Here is a 19,391-nt window from a genome sequence, read left to right as displayed (position 1 = left end):
GATTTTAAAAAGAATCTCCCTCTCAATACCAGCACAGAAATGTGTTAAAACATATGATGCTCATGTGGTCTGTAATCCAAATGTAACAGTTCTAAAATCTGGAAAGTAAAGATGTCCTCAATTCCAGCAAAAATGAGGACATTACATCTCCCCACATCCATAGCTGCATTTTCAGACTCACCTCAAGATCTAAGACTGCCAAGAATCTATCATATCCTCTCACACCTCAGCACAGGATAAAGCAACTGTGAGAAAACCCTACAGAGAACTTCATGCCAATTCCATCTGACTTAATTAGCAGCTCCCAAGGACAAATCTGTGCTGCAAGCAGGTTTCTCAAATTACTGGTTTTAGAAAATCTCCTCTGTCACTTTGATCTTCAGAAAAGTGTTCATGCCCTGCTTTGATCAAAATATTTCACGTACCTCTTTAATATCATGGTATTGTCCCAAAAGTGCGTAGGGGCAGTAGGAGATGCTCATAGAAACTATTCCCATAGTGCTGATCATTATCATGGTGACGTACACGTTGGGGAATATCGCCATCACTGCAGTGCCTAGAGAAAATCCCAGCGTGCCCAGGATGTAGATCACTTTTATGCTAAGGTCATAGTTGTCCAAGTATTTCTGTAACAAGGCTGCAAAGATCAAGAACAAAACAAATGCCATCTCAGGGTTTGAATTTTGGGTGGTCCTGTGTAGAGCCAGGAGTTGGACTCGTTGATCCTTGTGGGTCCCCTCCAATTTGGGACATTCTGTGATTCAATGTCCTCAGTGTCTGCCTCAAATTCCTCAGACTCTGTTCAGACACAAGCTGCTTTGATTTGATGTTTCTCAACAAAGAGGCAGTCTCCATGATCACAGAATCACAGAATGGCCTGGGTTGAAAAGGACCACAATGATCATCTGGTTTCAACCTCCTGCTATGTGCAGGGTCGCCAACCAGCAGACCAGGCTGCCCAGAGCCACATCCAGCCTGGCCTTGAATGCCTCCAGGGATGGGGCATCCACAGCCTCCTTGGGCAACCTGTTCCAGTGTGTCACCACCCCCAGAGTGAAAAACTTCTTCCTAATATCTAACCTAAACCTCCCCTGTCTCAGTTTAAAACCATTCCCCTTCGTCCTATCACTATCCACCCTTGTAAACAGCCGTGATATTCATCTGTGCAGATGTGCCTGCACATGTCCTGCCAAAGGCAGAACTTAAGTTTGTCAAAAGTTTTCAATTTCAGAGTCTCCAAGTGTAAACTGTTATTGGAAAGCAAGAAGAAGACTTTCAGAAATATTGAATTTTCATTGTGATAAAAGACTTTGCATATGCTTGAATCTTCTGACAAGCAAAATTACAGTTTCTTTATGCCTAAATAGATGCAATTCAATACCCTCTGATGCCATTTTGTGCTATATGCCACTTACCCAATCTTTTCATATTTCCCCCTCTACATTTAAAGGAATTTTTAAAAATTATTGATACTTAAAGGAATCTCTCTGCTTATGACCACCTGAAATGCTTTTCCAAAATATCTTTCACACTAACAAGGAGGCAGATGTTAGCTGAAGCAGAAATAATTTTCACCTTGTAACACATTTATGAGGTGCATTCCACTGCCTTGTGCAGAGTCTCTTACCTGAACAAACGGCAGCAGTAGCAGCATAGATTACCAGTCCCCAGCATCCCATCTGAACTCCAGCATTATAGGCATGTAACTCAGTTGAATTAGAAGGGGCCTGCGACAAACACAAATGCAAAGCCACTTTCTTTTACTGAGCACGCCCCAGCAATGAGAAGCTGTAAGCAGGTTTGCTAAAGGTAACTGTCTTCTTACCTTTGGATCACCCTGAAAGATGACCTGGCCCATGAAATCTGTATAGAACACAGCTTCAGCAATGATCGAAAACCAAGTTAAGAGGTGACAAACGCACAACCTCAGCAGCTCTTTCGGCATCTTCAGCATCGACAGCCACAGAAGTCTGACAGTTGTTTCAGTTTCCCCCTCCTCGCTCTCTGTGTCTCCACTCGAGTTTGTTGTGCCACTCTGATTCCTGTGTCTGTACCTCTGCCGCTGCCGCTTCTGCATGTCATAGATGTCATTCATGCTGCGTGAGGACTTTATCAAGACGATGGCATTGGCCCGACGAAAGCGATAGCGGTGAGAGCCTATTTTGCCATAGTAGGAGAAGGTGTATGATGGCTGACGGTAGAACATGTGCCTCCGCCTCCGCATGGAGTTTGAAGTACTGGATTGCTTCATGCCTATTCTAGCGTGGCCATTGAGGAACTCTTTTGGTAGGGAGCCATTCATATTTGGGACTTTATCTTCATTTAAGCGATTATCAAGCAACATTTCCTCCTCTTTCTCATTGTCCCTGAGGAAAGCAGACAGGTGGTTGAGTTTGGACTTCATGATCTCTTGGCTGGTGTTGTGGGGAGTGTTTGGATACGAAGCATCCTGAAAAATGGAAGGTTCGATGTCATGCAGAAAAAGCAGCTCCGATTCAATTTCCAGCGTAGCATCAGGCATATGCAGAACGGAGTCACTCTTACTTCTTACAATGTTCACCTCGAGGAACTCCATATTGAGATCATGCTCTGACTGAACCTCATCGTGGAACATGGAGGCTCCGTAAGGCTCCTCCTCACTAATTACATTCAGTCGATTCAGAGGGGGGAGACTACCACTGAATTTGACACTAGAAAGTGTGTCTCCTTCCTCATCAATCCTGTCCTGCTGAGGGTTATATTGCTCTTCTTCAATGCTAAAAAGGTGGAGAGCAACAGACACGGAGAAGATAATGGCTGCAAAGAAGAAAAGGACTTGCTCTTGAGATTTAAAAATACCACCCAAGAAAGTCTGTGTCCAGTCCAGTCCTCCTAACATATAACCGATTGCTCCTCCAAGACCTGTGCAAGAGAGAAAGGAGTTTCGTCAATAAGCAGTAACCTCAGATCACCAAAAAGGCACACTCAATCTGACAAACGAGCTGCTTACACCAGACAACCTTAACAAAATCTAAATGAAAGCTTCTTCGATTTTGGTTTCAAAAGTTAAGAAAATGGCAGATTAGTGCACTTCTTCAGTAGTGCGTCTTCTTTGTGACATGCTGATACACTCTAACTCAGGACCACATGGGAGGGAGTTTCAGGACTAATTTCTGATGTCCTGTGCCCTCAGGGTTTTCATGCATCCATAAATACACAGAAAAGAAAAAAGGACACTTTTGTGCAAAGCTGTTTTTTGAGGCAGTACGGCTGCTACTGCACGGGAGGCAGGCAGTTGCTCCCATATTCTCAAAGGATGAGAGGTACCTGAAGTGCACATGTTCAGGAAAAAATAAATACAGCACTGTGTTTACAGAAGGTGTCTTCACATTGCTGTCTCTGAGACATAGAATCACCGAGGTTGGAAAAGGCCTCCAAGCTCATCCAGTCCAACCATCCACCTATCACCAATACTTCCCCACTGAATCACATCCTTAGTACATCTGAACATTCCTTGAACACCTCCAGGGACAGCGACTCCACCAGCTCCCTGGGCTGCCCATTCCAGCACCTGACCACCCTTCAGAGAAGAAATTTTTTCTAACATCCAACCTGAATCTCCTGTGGCACAGCTTGATTCTATTCCATCTCGTCCTATTGCTAGTTATGCCTTAGAAGAGGCTGACCCTCATCTCACCACAGCCTTCTTTCAGGGAGTTGTAGAGATCAATATGGTCTCTTGAATCTCCTCCAGACTGAACAATCCCATACTAAACAATCCCAACAAATGAACATATATTGCTAATGAAAGGTGCAACAGTAACTCAGTTGTCTGTCAGTTACTGCCTTATTCTCATTTCTACATATATAAGGCTCATTAACAAGTACAGTACCTGGGTTTAAACCTATTTTCACTTTACAGATATATTAAGATACATTCTCTTTCAGGTTAAATTGCTGTTACTCTCTCCTCTGACAAGAAGGAATCAGGATTAACAAGAGACACCACCTGAATTTGCTCCAGTTTCCCACTACTCAGTTTTGACTGTTCAGCATAAACTTCAGAGCAGGGACTATCCCATTTTCACAGAATTGCAGGGGTTGGAAAGGACTTCAAGAGATCACTGAATCCAAGTCCCCCATTAAAGCAGGTACTCTATAGTAGTTTGCACAGGTAGGCATCCAGACAAGTTTTGAGTATCTCTATAGAAGGAGACACCATAACCTCTCTGGGCAGCCTGTTGCAATGCTGCATGACTCTAGCCATAGAGCCATCACCTGTACTGATGCTTGTAGTTACTCCTCTCCTGGTGCAAAACTCACTTGTTCTTGTTAAACCTCATTAGGTTCCTCCCTGCTCAACTCTCCAGTCTGCCCAGGTGTTGCTGAATGGTAGCACAGCCTTCTGGTGTGTCAGCCACTCCTCCCAGCTTTGTATCACCACCAAATTTGCTGAGGTTGGACTCTATCCCTTCATCCAGCTTGTTGATGAAGATGTTGAACAAGACCCAACCCAGCACTGACCCCTGAGAAACACTGCTAGTTACAGGGCTCTAGCCATACAGTGCACCACTGATGAGCACCCTCTGAGCTCTGCCAGTCAGCCAGCTCTCAATCCACCTCACAGAGAATGTGGGATAGATGAGTGGTTGGTGAGGTGAATTTCACAACGAGGATGTTGTGGGAGACAGGATCAAACGCCTTGCTGAAGTCAAAGTATACAACATCCACTGCTCTCCCCTCATCTACCCAGCCAGTGGTGACATCACAGAAGGCTATTGGGTTAGTCAAGCATGATTTCCTCTTGGTAATCCATGTTGACTACTCCTGATATCCTTCTTCTCTTCCAGTCACTTGGAGATGGCTCCAGAACAAGCTATTCCATCACCTTTCCAGGGACAGAGGTGAAACTGACTGGCCTGCAGTTTCCCAGATCCTCCTTATGCTTTCTGAAGACTGAGTGGCAGCAGCTATGTCTTCCAGTCTTCAGGCACCTCTCCCATTTGCCAGGACCTTTCAAAGATGATAAGAGAGCAGTTCCACAATCACCTCTGCCAGTTCTCTCAGCACATGTGGGTGCATCCCATCGGGGCCCATCTGGAGCTTGGAAGAAGTGGTGTTTAAACACCATTCAGCTCTCATGGGCCCCCTTACTTTCTAACACTCTAGCCCATGGGACATAGAATCACAGAATCCTTAGAGTTGGAAGGGACCTCTGAAGGCTATCTAATCCAAATCCCCTGCAGTGAACAGGGAAACCACAGCTAGATCAGGTTGCCTTTATCCAGCCTTGAAAGTCTCCAGGTGTGGGGCATCAACCACATTACTAGGAAATCTGTTCCAGTGCCTCATCACCCTCACTGTAAAAGATTTTTGCCTCATATGTAACGTAAGTCTGCCCTCCTTGAGCATGAAGCCATTTCCCCTTGTTGTATCACCACAGACCCTGCTAAAGAGTCTGTCCCCTTTTTTCCTGTAGCTCCCCTTCACATATAGAAAAGCCACTATCAGGTTATCTCTGAGCCTTCTCTTCTCCAGGCTGAACATCCCAAATAGGTCTCTGAAGAAGTCAAAGTGGCTCTCCTAAAGTCCTGGGTAGCAATTCTACTCATTGCTCTGCTTCTTCCACACAAGATCTTGAACTCATCATATTGTGATTGCTGCATCCCTAGCTTCCCCCAGCCATCACATCCCTGACCAGCCTTTCTAATAAAAACAAGGTCAAGTAGCACAGCCCTTCTCCTTGGCTCCCCCACCATCATTTCGGCTACACAGCATCAAGTACCTAATTTTTATCAAGTGACTGAAAAGGTTTATAATACTAACAACTATATTATTGCTTTATGCCACAAGATATGCACCCTTTGTATTCATCTTTTATACAGTATAAGTACTTTTTCTATTCTTTGCCTAGTGGTTCATACAGGTATTTTCTCCAAGGCAGTTACACTGTGAGCTTCAAGACTGGTACGAAAGTGGCAGTGGTAAATTATGAAAAATAAGCAGTGAGAAATCAATTCAGTCACAACTTGGTCATCAGGACGAGACGGCAGCTGCCAGTCAGCAACAAATCAGTCGACTACGTACCAGCTGAAAAGGCGTGGATGTTAAGGGCCATATCTTGTTCTTCACTGTCCACCACGTCCAACAGGTACGCCCGAATCGGCCCTTCTGTCGCATCAGCGCAGAAGTCCAACACCACAACACCGAGCACCGTGAGGACGATACCGATGGGCTGCCTGTCGGGGACATCGCCAATAGCCAGACCTGAGGAAAAACAGGTGAGGAATCTGAGCACATGAGTCTAACAGCAAAAACTGCTAAGGGCAAGGTTAATCTCCTTAAGAGAAAAGTGGCTAACACACTCATGGGAAACACTCTATTGCAGAATAAAATGGCAATTTCAACTCTCTGGCACACCTTTATGGAAGGTCTGGAACAGAAGATTGTGTTTTTGCATTTTTGAGGCTGATATTTATTTTTCAAAATGCTATTTTGAAAGTCTCTCTTAAAGCTCTGATTGCATCAGGTATTAATTCACATTCCTTGTGTGTTTTCCTCCATATGCTGAAGGCTGTTTTACAGACAAGCCACGATGCAAGAGGAGAGCATCCAAGAGCAAAATGACAAACTTCATCTATTGATTACAAACGCAAGTAAGTGCACAGCTGACAGCATTCCTGATGTGGCTCCTAGCACATAATGGTTGCAGTACAATGGGATTAAACGGAATTTAATCTCCTCACCTCTGTCTCTGCTTTTCTTAAGCATTTGTATTTTCTACACCACTTTCACGTGCAAAACATTTAAGGGTAAAGCAACATGAAGGTATTTATAGGTCACTGCAAAAAGCATCAGTCAGCTTCTGTGGATAGCATGGGATGAAGTACGTTTTGTCTGCTCAGAAAGGCAGCAGTACTACACAGCTGGAGAATTTTTCATGAAACTAATCATGGGCAAAAGCATGAATTACTTGAATCAGAGGGATTTAGCTGTTCCACGTACAGTAATGATTTTATCAGTCTGGCAACTGATGAAAATGACGGTGGAAAAAGATGAACTGGCTAAGCCATCCAAAACCACCTAAATCTCGACTGCTGTGATTCCTGCACACCTCATCCTCATTGCCTTATGTTCTTAGAATTCTACAGAAGTCTCTTTGTGTTCCACACTGGGTTGAAAGTTACAGCAGGAAACACCAGCAGTGTCAGTGCTTTCAATTTGTTGCAAATCTCAACAGGGCAGTAGAGAGAACAAGCACGGACTGTCTACATGTAGCTGTATTCCTGGGAGGTGTACAGTATTCACTGCCTTTTTTTCTCTGAAAAGTGATACAGGCCACCATTACAGTTAGGCTAACATTGTTTCATTATGAAGCTGCTCTCGATAAAAGACTAGGTGGCTGGTATGAGTTGAATGCCAGCATCAAGTCTTTATCTTTCGGTATGGAACAGGCTGCAGAAGACCACGGAATGGCCCTCATTCCAGCTGAGTTTGCTCCAGGCTCCCTTCTTTGAAGAAATTTTATTGCACAAAAATAGCACTAGAATACTTGAAACTGAGGTGTGGAAATAAGAGCTCCTTGTCAATTACAGTGGTTGGACTTGATGACCTTGGAGGACTTTTCCTACCTAAATGATTCTATGAATGTAATTTCAATCTTGTAATAGGGCTGCAGTCTATTATTATGTGTACATCTAGAGGGGGAGCAAATTTTGGAGACACAGTGCCAAAGTACAACTAATGACCACAATTCAAATAATTAATACTTATTGCTTGGGTGAATTTAGCTCATCAGTTTGTCCACAGCAAAAGAAATTGAAAGCCATTGTATGTCATCCCAACCTGGCTTTGAAAACTAACATGCTGAGCTAAGGTAATGTTCCCCTCATTTCCTCAATTAGTACAACCTCTTCACAATAGAGCTGTAGCTTTCCCAAAAGCAGAGAGCCAAGAGGATATTATTAGGTGCTAAGTTCCTTTCATTTGCATCATGATGTAAACATTTCCCCAAAGGTACTTGCTGTCACCTCTCTTACACTATATTTACAAAGAGTCTTAGATTGTAGATTAAGCTCTGTAGTAAACCCTGCTCACGGAAAAACTATTTTTACCAGCTTTGATGGGGGCTCTGGAAAAATTATTTTCCCACATAGTTTTTGATAAACAAATATTAACTGTGTTCTGGACTTTTTCAATACCGGATCTAAGAAAAGCACAAGAAAAAGTGAAAAGATAATTTTTGAAATAATGCTGGAAACAGGATGTGTTGTCAGATATGCATTAAAGGGAAAACGGATCACAACAGGAAACATTTCCCTGTGAACAGGTTGCTACAATTTTCCCATGTCAAGGATCAACGAAATTCGTCTCAGCGACTGCAAACATGCTGGCAACCATTGTATGAATAAAGCCGTGTTAACAGTCACAGCTATGACTGCACAATACTCACTACACTCAGCACAGCACTGTAGCTTCTGAGTGAAAGTAAAAAGCATTTAAAATGGATAGCTCAAGTGCAGCGTTGCAAAGATTGTCACAGAACACAGTATGGTGATTCAGCTGCTGGTTGTAATATTCACTTCTTACAGAAAAACCTGAATGCAGATATGCTACCAGGTGATACATGCAGATGATTTCCTCGTCATTTACCTATAACGGAGCCATTAAGGAAAAGTGCAACTCCAAAGAGGACACCGATGCAGAGAGCAAGGATGAAAGGCCGCCGGCGGCCCCAGCTCAGCGTGCAGCGGTCACTAGCTGAACCTATAAGTGGAGTGAAGATCAAGCCCAGGATTGGGCTAAGGAACCAGGTGAGGCTGTAGTACTGTTCAGGAAGACCTACAACAAAGACAAAAAGGATTAAAGTTATGTGGCATGCACCAAACGTTTTACTTTACACAGGGAATTTTATCATACCTTTGAAAATTGTGAACTGATCGTTCATTCACTTATGTTTTGTTCCCAACAAACAACTCAGTTAACATTTCTTATCGACGGGAAAAGCACAGGTCATGTATTACATACCTTTAATTCAACAATAATATATTTAAGCTACTCAAATCACAATAAAGAGTGACCTAACAGTGTAATCACTAATCTACAATAATTACTACCGTCCAAAAAAATCACTTTTTTGCTGAACTTCGACAGCAGCTGAACATCACAGTGGTACTGAACATCCAAGACCATCCCTTGTAACCGAGTTATTAAAGACTGAACGGGCTGAGGATGATGGACAGCATCTGACTGGTAAGAAGACCCCAAAGCGCTGCTCTGCACCGCTCCACCACGGCAAGCAGTGGCCTGCAGATGGCAGGCTGGTCCAGAAGAGCCGCACTGTGGTCCTCTGACATCTGTTCCCATCTCAGTTTATCAGCACAGGCCATGTAACCCCTCTGACAGGCTCTTTAGCAAAGCACTACAAACAAAACAATCAGTTGCTGGCAATCCAAGCGATGCCAGGGTTGAAAAGCTCGGTGTCTGTGCCCTATAGAGGAAAACCATACATTATTCAGAGCTGGATGCTGTGAGTGCAGTAGCGTGCAACCTTTGCTGGTGAGATCAACCTGCACCTCGTGCTCTGCATTCAGTGTGCTGAGCCATCCCTTAGCAGGCAGGATTATACCAATCCCTGCCCAGAACAGCCTAGGCTGTAAATCTGGAAGGCTAATCACCTGTTATTTAAAGTGTCATCAAATCCCGACCAGTGATGCTGACTTTCCATACGATAAATCAGATTTTGCCAAGGCTGTAGTGATAACAGTAATTATATTACAGGAAAATAATAAAATAATTTATTTTTTTTTCTCTCTCTCTCTTTTTTTTTCTTCCCGTAAGCTACCATAAAAAAGAACCATCCGGATTCAAAATCCATTCTAAGGCCAAAGTCTACATGATTTAACTCAGCTTTGGCTTACACACAAGCTAACAAGTAATGCTGCCTTGATGGGCACCGAGTTATGGGGAGAGATCTGCATGTTCCAAGCCTGCCTGGCATATGCTTTTAGACCAAACATACCCTTCAGCACCCTGCCTTTCCCATGGGGAATGAAGAAAGCATATGATTTGACTGCCAACCCTGTCTGAAGGCAGCTGGAGGCTGCACCTGAGGCCAATCCTGCACAGGGCAGTTACCACACAGCTTGTCTTCTTCTGCAGCAGGTTTTAGGTCTCTAAGAAATACAATCTGTGTTGGTACAGGCAGCACCTTGGTCACATCAGGCAAAGTACAGTGCAAAGTATCACTAGCAGGCCAAGGGAAGGAATCCTTTCCCTCTACTCAGTGTTGGTGAGGCTGCACCTGGAGTGCTGTGTCCAGTTCTGCAGCCCCAGTTCAAGAGGAACACGCACATATCAGAGAGAGAGCAATGGAGGGACAGAAAGATGATGAAGGGACTGGAGCACCTCAGCTATGAGCCATGGTTCTTGCACTGTTCCTCCAGATCCTGACTGCAGTTCCACCACCGAGCTTCTTTTACAAGTGCTCTCCTAATCACAGGTACACGTCAGCAATCCAAAGAGAAATGCAGAGGAAACCTCCCAATCCCTGTGATTTTAACATCTTCAACCTCACTGAGCTCAACAGCCTTCCCAAAAGCACAAGTAGGATCAGGATCTGTGCTTAACTGGTACCCCACCTGCTCCTGGATGCTGCCACTTATGCACATCTGCACTGGCGTACAGAAGCTGGCTTGCTCCAAAGAAAATTAACTGTAGCAAAGTGGAGGCATGTGGCTCAAGGCATGTAAAACTAAATGCTACGCAGGTTATGATATACTTAAGGCGGATGATTTTTTTTGCAGGACATGGAAGGCACATCAATGCATAAACACTCTTCCCCTTTTGCTTCTGCAGGGCCATCCTTTTCAGAGGCAGTTACGCATCAGAGGTTTCTATTCTGTGGTGACAACTCACTGCAGCAAGTCTGTTTTAAAGAAGTCCACACACTGTGTTTAACCAACTGGAAGCAAACGCCAATGTAAGAAAATGGATGCAATCAAGAGGCTTCTTTTTTTTAATATTCCAACAGCCATTGAGACAACTAACTTAGCCAAAAGGCTTTGAGAAGGAAGACCCAGCTGTAACAAAAAGGAACGCTAGTACAGCAGGGAGCTGTAACAGGAGTGAGCATCTGTGGGCACAGGGGCTTGTACAGTTTGTTGTGAAGCACTGGCACAGGATGCCCAGAGACATGGAGGAATCCCCATCCCTGGAGACAGTCAGAGTCAGGCTGGATGGCACTGTGAGCACCTGATGGAGCTGTAGGTGTCCCTGTGCACTGCAGGGGAGTTGGACTAGCTGGCCTTTCAAGGTCCTTTCCAACACAAATGATTCTTTGCTCCTATGACTGTCCCTCAGTCCTTGCTGCCACACTTTGTATCCAGACCACGGTGGCACTTCTCTGCTAGATGGAAATCTTAGCAAAAAAAGAGTTCTTGAATCATTACCTTAATCTATCTGAAACAATTACTTCTGCATCAAATTAAAACCTATTTACAAACCATAAAAACTGCACATTTCTAAATTGGAAAGAGGTCCTTTTGGCATGCTTTATAGACACAATTAACCAGCTGGCATAAAGATGTCCTGAGATTATTAAAAAAACACAGTGATTTTTACTGCTAGCATTACTTTGACTTCAGTACTTTCAAAGTAACTTTACGTGTAATAACTCAAAAGCAGGTTAAGGCCTGCATTCTGGTTTGATGTTACAGATCAGTAAACGAAAGGAAAAAAGGGCTTCTACTCAACCTCTGTTACATTTAGTCTTATCTTTCCCTGTATGAGTCAGAGGAGAGAGACTGAAGTGCTTACTTGAGAAGGTTTTATTTCCACTGATTGAAAAGGGTGATCTTCCCATCATGTACAATAAATCAAAGCTTAAATCCAAATATTTGCATTGAAAATGGCTTGCAAAAGATAGGAATCTCAGTGATTTCAAAATAGAGCTAGGGATGTATAGTAGCTTTTATGGAAAAAAGGATACTTAACCATGTATGTAAAATTTGGAGATCCTTCTTTAGACAAACCACTTCACATTTGTTTATTGAACTTTAGCTGCCAAAATATGCATCTTTAAGAAAAAGAGGCCAAGATAACAATCTATACAAGAATAGCCCCATGCCAAGAAAAATAGAAGAATTCCTAAAATTCCACCCTGGAGGAGCTTTCAGTGCTCCTCCAAATAAAGAGGAAAGGAATAACTTTCAAGTGACACAGGAGAGAGCTTTGGGTAGCTATCTATCAAAGCTGAGACATGCTATTGATAAGACGTGGCCTACCCAGTGAATCCAACCTCTGGTCTGTATCAAGCAGAAGCCTGAATTATGTTCCATGCCATGAAGAGCCTACTCTCTCCATACAGACTTAGTCATCTGCTCTGATGTTTGCTGGGAAGCCAGGCTTCTGTAAAGCTCACAGCCATGTTCTGCCATGGGGCTTCCAGGAAAGAGCTTCCCAAGGCACAGAGCCACACTGTTCCATCAGGTGAGACTTCAAGATGTACCCTGTAGATATTCTTCAAAATACTCATGCTTCATACTGACAGACTACAGGACTTGCATCATTTCAAGAGTTGGGTTGCTTTAGTGCTACACATTTTGATATAAAGGAGAAAGATCTACGGGGAAGGAGAAATCCAACCCCAGTGCTTCAATCTAATCCTAATGGTTCCTTTCTCTGTATATGTATGCTGCCATGCTTTAGCTACACAACCACTGAATACAGTATTTTACAGTATGAAGACACTTAGAAGGCATCCAGGCCAGGACAAGATGACAATGAGCAGAAACGAATAGATAAAGGGAATATTTTGACACCTAGGACTTCCTTCCAATGTCCCCTTCTAGTGGCAAGGGCTTAGATGCAGCACTTGCTTAAAATAAACTTGGCTAAGATGAGGTGCCAGGCCAGCAGCCCCATAGCATCCAGCCTCTGATGTGCAGAATAGATGCATGGATGGCAGTTTGGACTTTATGATTTTATGGCAGCTCTGCACTGTGAGCTTGGCATCCAAATGTCTGCCTTGCCACAGCCTCTTACAGAGGAATGTAAACTGCCCCAACCTCTGAGAGCTGCTGTGCTCACCTGGAACAGGCTGTAACTAGGCTGGGACTGATTTTGGATGGCCAAGAGCAATACTGTGTAACAAACACTGTTAGTGGAGGCTGCTGAGACTCACATGCGGACTGGAAGGACAAAGCAGCTGCATCCCATTACCAACTGAAGAGAAAATAAAAGCATAGCCTTCATTTTCCACCAGTGTGCTTGCCTGGTCGGATGGTAGCTCCAACAGAGCTACTGCTGTGTATCAACTTGGGGGAAAAAGTGAGGAATAGTAGCTGGAGCATTATCATTTAGTGTTCTGTTGATGGCAAATCTGAGGAAACACTGAGAAAGAAAACCATACTGGATAAACAAGGTTAATATTTGTGTGCCATGAACTGAATGCAGAGCAGGTCACAAGTCAGACGCAGAAGTCCCATACAAATCAGTGAGAAAAAGAGCAAAACACAACAACAGCTTCTGTTAGCAGCGTTGACTGCCACTGAGACCCTTGTAATGTGGCATTTCCCAGCCAGCTACAAACAAACAGGACACTGGCTTCTAGTAAATAAGGGTTTGTTTTTTCCCAGACAAAAAAGTGCCCAACAATAGTGGGACCAGCACTGCTCACGGTTCACAGGAAATGCTCACTGTGTCACCATCAGTCTAAGGGCTGCGTGAGGTCACGAGTTACATGGAAGAAAGATTAACTCCCATACAGCAGTTTCTATTCAAAACCTCTTTTTGATAAGTTCTATTGGGGGAAAAATAGTTCTTTATAAGTTTAACAATAAGATCTGATATGGGAATAGGATGCTAAGTGCCTATTTTCATTCGTCAGAAATCATCACCTAGAGACTTGTTTGTACATTTAAAGTAAACACCATACAAATTTCTGAGCTCGCACAAGAAGCTGTCATGCCTTGCAAATACTTTTTATTCTGCGGTTTCATTTCTGTATAAAACACCAAATGTTGCTAAAAATATTTTTACATTGATCTGTTTGAAACGTAGACCTTATTTTTAAAGGATTAGCAAGTAAAATGAGTAATCAGAAAGCTGTGACAGTGTGAGAACCTCAGTATCTGCTCACCATTTGGGTACAAAAGAATTACAGGATGGCTTGGGTTGGAAGGGACCTCAAAGATCATCTAGTTCCAACCCAAGAAATGCAGAAGACAGTGTGAACTTTCAGTACTGGGGTCTCTGTATGAGGAGTAGGGATTTCAGAATGAGGCTGCAGCCATTTCAGAACTGCATCCAGATGTCTGCTCTCTAAATATTTACAACACAGAGCTATCACAACTGGATCTAATCACAAATCTTTTTGCTTCTTGCTATTTGACTTGGGTTTAAGACTTGAAATGGCTTACAGCTTCACGGGGCTCAGTGCTGACAAAAAAGCAATTCAAAGCAATACATGTTGACTGGTGGTCTCAACGCTCCACTGCTGTGCAGCAAGCACTCATATTGAGGTTGCAACTCCTATGAGAAACCTTCTGGCTTCTGGCCTGAAAAAAGCCAAGCAACAGGGAAGAGTTATGAAAAAGCAGCCATTTCTCCTGGTGCCCACTGCTACAATGAACAGTTTCCCAACACGGGAGAATGAGCTTTTAAGAAGGAAATGCTTTCAAGTACTACTGGAAATCACAGCCTGATGTCATATGGGAAGCGAGAACCTCTCCAGTCTGCATCTCTGATATTACAGTATACTGTGATCACAGGGCTCACTGCGATTGCAAGCATGCAGGTGGGAAAACTCAGAACAATGCTGTTACCCTGAGGTTTTTAATTGCTGTTCGCTTTCTCCCTGAGTGCCTACCAAGTCTTCAGGCATCTCGTATTTGCTCAGGGTCTCAGAAGTGACCCATTGCCATAAACAGACCATAAAATAGAGCAATAGCATAACTGTGGCTTAAGTCTTTCCACTGGTAAAATTTACATCCTGAATTTCCTTTTGCGCCTGTCAAATATGAGCCTTTCTGCTTAGCTGGCAACATTCACAAGCTGTCAGCACGTTACATACATCTTACAGGCAGGAGTACGTGCTCTCCGCATTCTGAACATACTTTTCTGGAGCACACTGTCACCCAGTTGCAAGCAGTCCATCCTCTCCTTCCCCTCCTGCTTAGCTCCTGTCAGCAGGGATGTCTGCACGATGGCTGGGCTCACTGCACTGCTCAGCATGGCCGTGAAGATACAACTGTCTGCTTGGCTTGAATCAGCTGTGGGCCAGGAGAGCGGATGGATAAAGCACGTCGCCACTGTTTGGATGGAGTTATTAGCTTTGAAGGGAGTGACAAGCATGAGAACAAATAATTGAAGGGATGTTATGAGGACATAAAAACGCAGTAGTTTGAGGGCCTGATCTCCAACAGCAAAACACAGAAAATGATCTCCAAAGCTATCAGCAAAAGGGACAGCCTGCAGCCTGCCCTCAACGCATCTGGAAAAATTTGAGGAGCAAAGAGGGCTGGAGAGATGTCTGCATTCTTCTCCCACTGCCTTCACCACTGTGATATCCAAAAGATTAGTTTCATGCTTTTAAAATGCACCTGCATTGCTGCTTTAGTTGCTCTGTGTCAAAAGGATGAGGCTATAGACAAAAGGATCCATGGATCTACATAGAGATAAGTGAATAAATAATTAATAGGAATATTAGAAGGATCAAATTACTTCAGAGATGCTGGAAAAGCACACAGCATTTTCTTAAAACCTTGACTTCAAATCTTAAGTCCCCTTAGTCTCCTTAGGATGCAAACAAATCGTGCTTTGACAGCAGAAACCACTTCTGAAAATGTGGCACTGATGACAGCAGGCCCTGCTTGATACCACTGGCTGCATGCCATGCCTACGATGAGAAGAAGAGCCATCCACTTCCAAAGAACAGTTTGAGCAGCCCAACTGGCAACAAAATGATGCTCTTGCTCTCCAGTAGCTTCAGTACAAAGCATCACTGTGTGGCTTCACGTACAGTCCTGGAATGTTTTTAAGCTCTAGAAGAGTAATATCCCTCCTGACCAAGCTATTTTGCCTTTTGTTACAGCTTTTGGTATTACGCATGCAACAGTCTGCAAGCAGCAAGTATGTTGGGTCAAATGACAGACCTGAAGGATGGGATTAAGGAAACAAGTGACAGGCTTCTTAGAGGATTTCATCATCCAGTTTTCCAATTTCCTTTCTCAGTTCAATTACTGCTTCTCAGCCTCCTACAACTGTCCTCCCCATCTCTTACTTGGCAACTGTGGGAGTCAGCAGTGTTTCATTAGGCTCAGCAGCCATTCTGCCAAAGTTGCAGAAAGGTTTATATGACTTCTCTGACAATTTCTATTTTACAGCAAAGTTTTACAGTGCTGTGTCAGGAAAGAGAAGCATATGTTAGGAGAAGTGAGCCAAAGGTATGTGTGAAAGGGGGAGAGGGGAAGCAAAATCCTGAGAAAAGCTGAGCTCTGAAGCATCAGAGAAAGAACACGTGCACTGAACTGCAGTCAGGAAAATATGGTTTTCCTTTCAGCATGGTTATAAGGGCTGCCAAGTAAAGCTTTACAAGCTCTATTGATTTGTAAGTTTGTAAACCTGTAGTAATTCAGGTAAAAGATTACTTCCAGCTTGCTACCCTTGTAACAATCCAACTTTCTACTTTCTTAACCAACATAATCAAGACACAGCTGACAATGTTAGCTACTCCTGAAGACAAGGAATGAAAGGCCAGACGTATGATATGCTCAGAGAAAGACCAAAGAATCAATTACTGTTGTTGACCTTATTATACTAAAAACCCATTGCTGAAACCAATTCACTGGGGTTTTCTGGATTACCTGGGCCATCTTCGTTGGCTCTTAGGAAACTTGTTATCATGTCTTCCTCAGAATAACCAGTATTCAGAAATCTATCACTTGGACACCAACAATGAATTTGCATCACAGCGCTAAACGAGCTGAAATGGAATACAGATTAAAAGCCTAGCAACTTCCAGCATGCTTAACCAGCAGTAATAAAAGCAATTCCTATTAAACCTCCATTGAAGAGCAGGTCCAAAGGTATAACAGAGATGTATGCAAACCCATATATGAATGCAGCAATCAATTAATTGTTGTGCCACACTAATCCTTCCTCTCCTTTATGGGCCGTAATTAAAATGCATGAGCTGTACATGATGCCCCACTTCTCTGTGCATTACGTAACACTGCAGCACTTTGCCGCTCCGTTCGCTGCAAGATTAGACATCAGCTACAATGACATGTGTTGCCTGAAGATATACTGCATCCCAGTTTATCCCAAGCTCGATTGTTTTTCATCACAGCTTCAACAATATTGGCAAATTTATAAACAAAGGCACTTCAGCTCAAATCCCCAAACTCAAGAGACTTAAGATACACAATATAAAATCTTTTAGAACCACTCATAAGCCTGTTATCAACAATGGAGCTTTTGTTGCAGTGATTAACACATTAATACCCTGGGTTAAGGCCATCTACTACGTAGCTGTACCAAACCCTAACCAAAAAGCAGCACTGACACCTATTTTTCCTTCACGTCAAGCCAAACCTCAACGGAGACTGAAGTGACCTTGTTCCACCCTATAAGAAGTCTGGTTAATGATCAAAACGATTACAGCATCATACAACATCCAGAGTTGGAAGATACCCACAAGGATCACTGAGTTCAGCTCCTGGCTCCACACAGCATTGCCCCAAATCCAAACCCTATGTCTGAGAGTGATGCCCAAATGCTCCTTGAACTCCAGCAGCCTGGGGCCGCAATCACTGCCCTAAGTAACAAAAATAAGCCACAGCAGTGTAGAGAGCATGGCCAGGATGTCCCAAATTTTATGAGACTGGCAGCACAGCGTTACGGATTTGAAAATATTATGCTCACAAAGTAAACACTGGAATGGAAAGAATCACCTAGATGTTAAATTCTCATTCATGAGAGCATTAGTTTATTCCTGAAGCATCCAATTCTACCCAACCAACCCTCAAAATCCTGAAAAACCAGAAAGGTTCCAGTTGACACTGGAAACAAGTTGACACTGCCAAACAAGTGACTGGTGCATACTCAGCCCAGCACAGCATTTGGTCAGGAACAAGGAGAAAGGAAGGCAAACAGATCTGAGGGCAGGCAAAAAAAAAGTATTTTTGTGAAGCAGGCAACCAGGCAGAGTATGATCAGCACACCATGCATGTCCTTGCACTGCAAGCAGCAAAGAAAACAGCTCATTTCCAGCCTCAGGTTACACGGTGTAGTAAACACACTACGTGTGAGTAAAACACAAGGAACTTGTCTTTGCACATCGACAGAAATCAGCTTCTTCTTCAGTTTTTAGGTTTGACCATGCTTGGAAATCACACAAAAACAGCAACTCAAGACGGTGCTTTTTGGCTTGTGGGCCCCTGCAGATGCCATGTGAGCACCCAGGGATTACTGACTGGACAGTTGATCTCTAAATTTCAGCTGGGATCACATTTGCATAGTCCTTGTGAGGGTCAGTAAACAGGGCAGGCAGCTCCTCCTGAGTTACCCCAGCTGACTTAAAGCAGAGCAAATGTAATAACTAACACACGTGACAGGTATCTTGTACAAACTTCATTTCTAGCAGACATTTGTCCAGCTGGAAACACCCAGGCTGCTCAGAGGGGAAGAGAGGTGGGCTGGTCGTACCTTGGGCCATTCATGTCATGCAGCCCCGAAGCTCTTTTCTCCCCTTCTTAAGTCTCAAAGGCTCCCCCAAAAGCCTGCAGCCCCATAAAAGCCTTACTGAAAGGGTACTGCTAATTGTTTCTATGCTGCAAAATCAACCCTCTGCCCTTTCTAAAGCCTTTAGGACTATTGGATTGTTTGCGGTGGGAATAAACGCTCTGCCAGCGATCGTTTCTGTCACAACTGTGCTACTGGGCAGCCCAACCAGCTAAAAGGTCAGCACAGCACAGTAACACTGCTCACCGTTCAGTTCTTTGCTATTTTAAAGCTGGTGCTGAATTAAACACACCGGTGTTTAACGCACCAATTCTCCTCGTTTGTTATTCATTGTGCATTTAAGAAGAAAAAAAAGGAGGAATTCTGAAAATAAACCACACTAAGCTCCTAAAGAGAACGACGTTCCTCTACGCAGTTGCCTTTAATGAGGTTAATTCCTCACGTAGCTATATCGAGTGAAACACAAATCCTGTTAGTGCTATGCCTACTTGCTTCAAGTGGACTGCGCGTTTCAGTTTGGAGGCCTGGTTCCTCACTCGCTCAGATCCCTGCTCCAGGAAAACAGCCTTCACCAGGGGTCTTAACAAGCTCTACACATACAAATGCTAACAGCAGGACTATCATATGAAGCTTTTTAACCAACTGAGGGCTTTTTTTGCCCCCCAAAA

General features: G+C 43.6%; 1 protein-coding gene across 4 annotated transcripts in view; it reads right to left on the bottom strand.

Moving 5' to 3' along the window:
* The window catches only part of SLC45A4 (solute carrier family 45 member 4), an 86,388-nt gene that overhangs the window by 6,573 nt on the left and 60,424 nt on the right, over positions 1-19,391 (bottom strand). For all 4 annotated transcript variants that reach the window (XM_048940422.1, XM_048940421.1, XM_048940424.1 and 1 more), the window contains exons 3-7: positions 8,632-8,820; positions 6,067-6,246; positions 1,826-2,901; positions 1,628-1,727; positions 426-637 (exon numbers count right to left, since the gene is read on the bottom strand). In XM_048940422.1, the coding sequence (XP_048796379.1) occupies positions 426-637; positions 1,628-1,727; positions 1,826-2,901; positions 6,067-6,246; positions 8,632-8,820 (1,757 nt within the window). The remainder of the gene's footprint in view (positions 1-425; positions 638-1,627; positions 1,728-1,825; positions 2,902-6,066; positions 6,247-8,631; positions 8,821-19,391) is intronic.

Source organism: Lagopus muta, chromosome 3 (genome assembly GCF_023343835.1).
Source record: "Lagopus muta isolate bLagMut1 chromosome 3, bLagMut1 primary, whole genome shotgun sequence".
In the NCBI taxonomy this organism is placed as follows: Eukaryota; Metazoa; Chordata; class Aves; order Galliformes; family Phasianidae; genus Lagopus; species Lagopus muta.
Note: the sequence above shows the minus strand (reverse complement) of the source record. Positions and strands in the feature narration are given on the sequence as shown.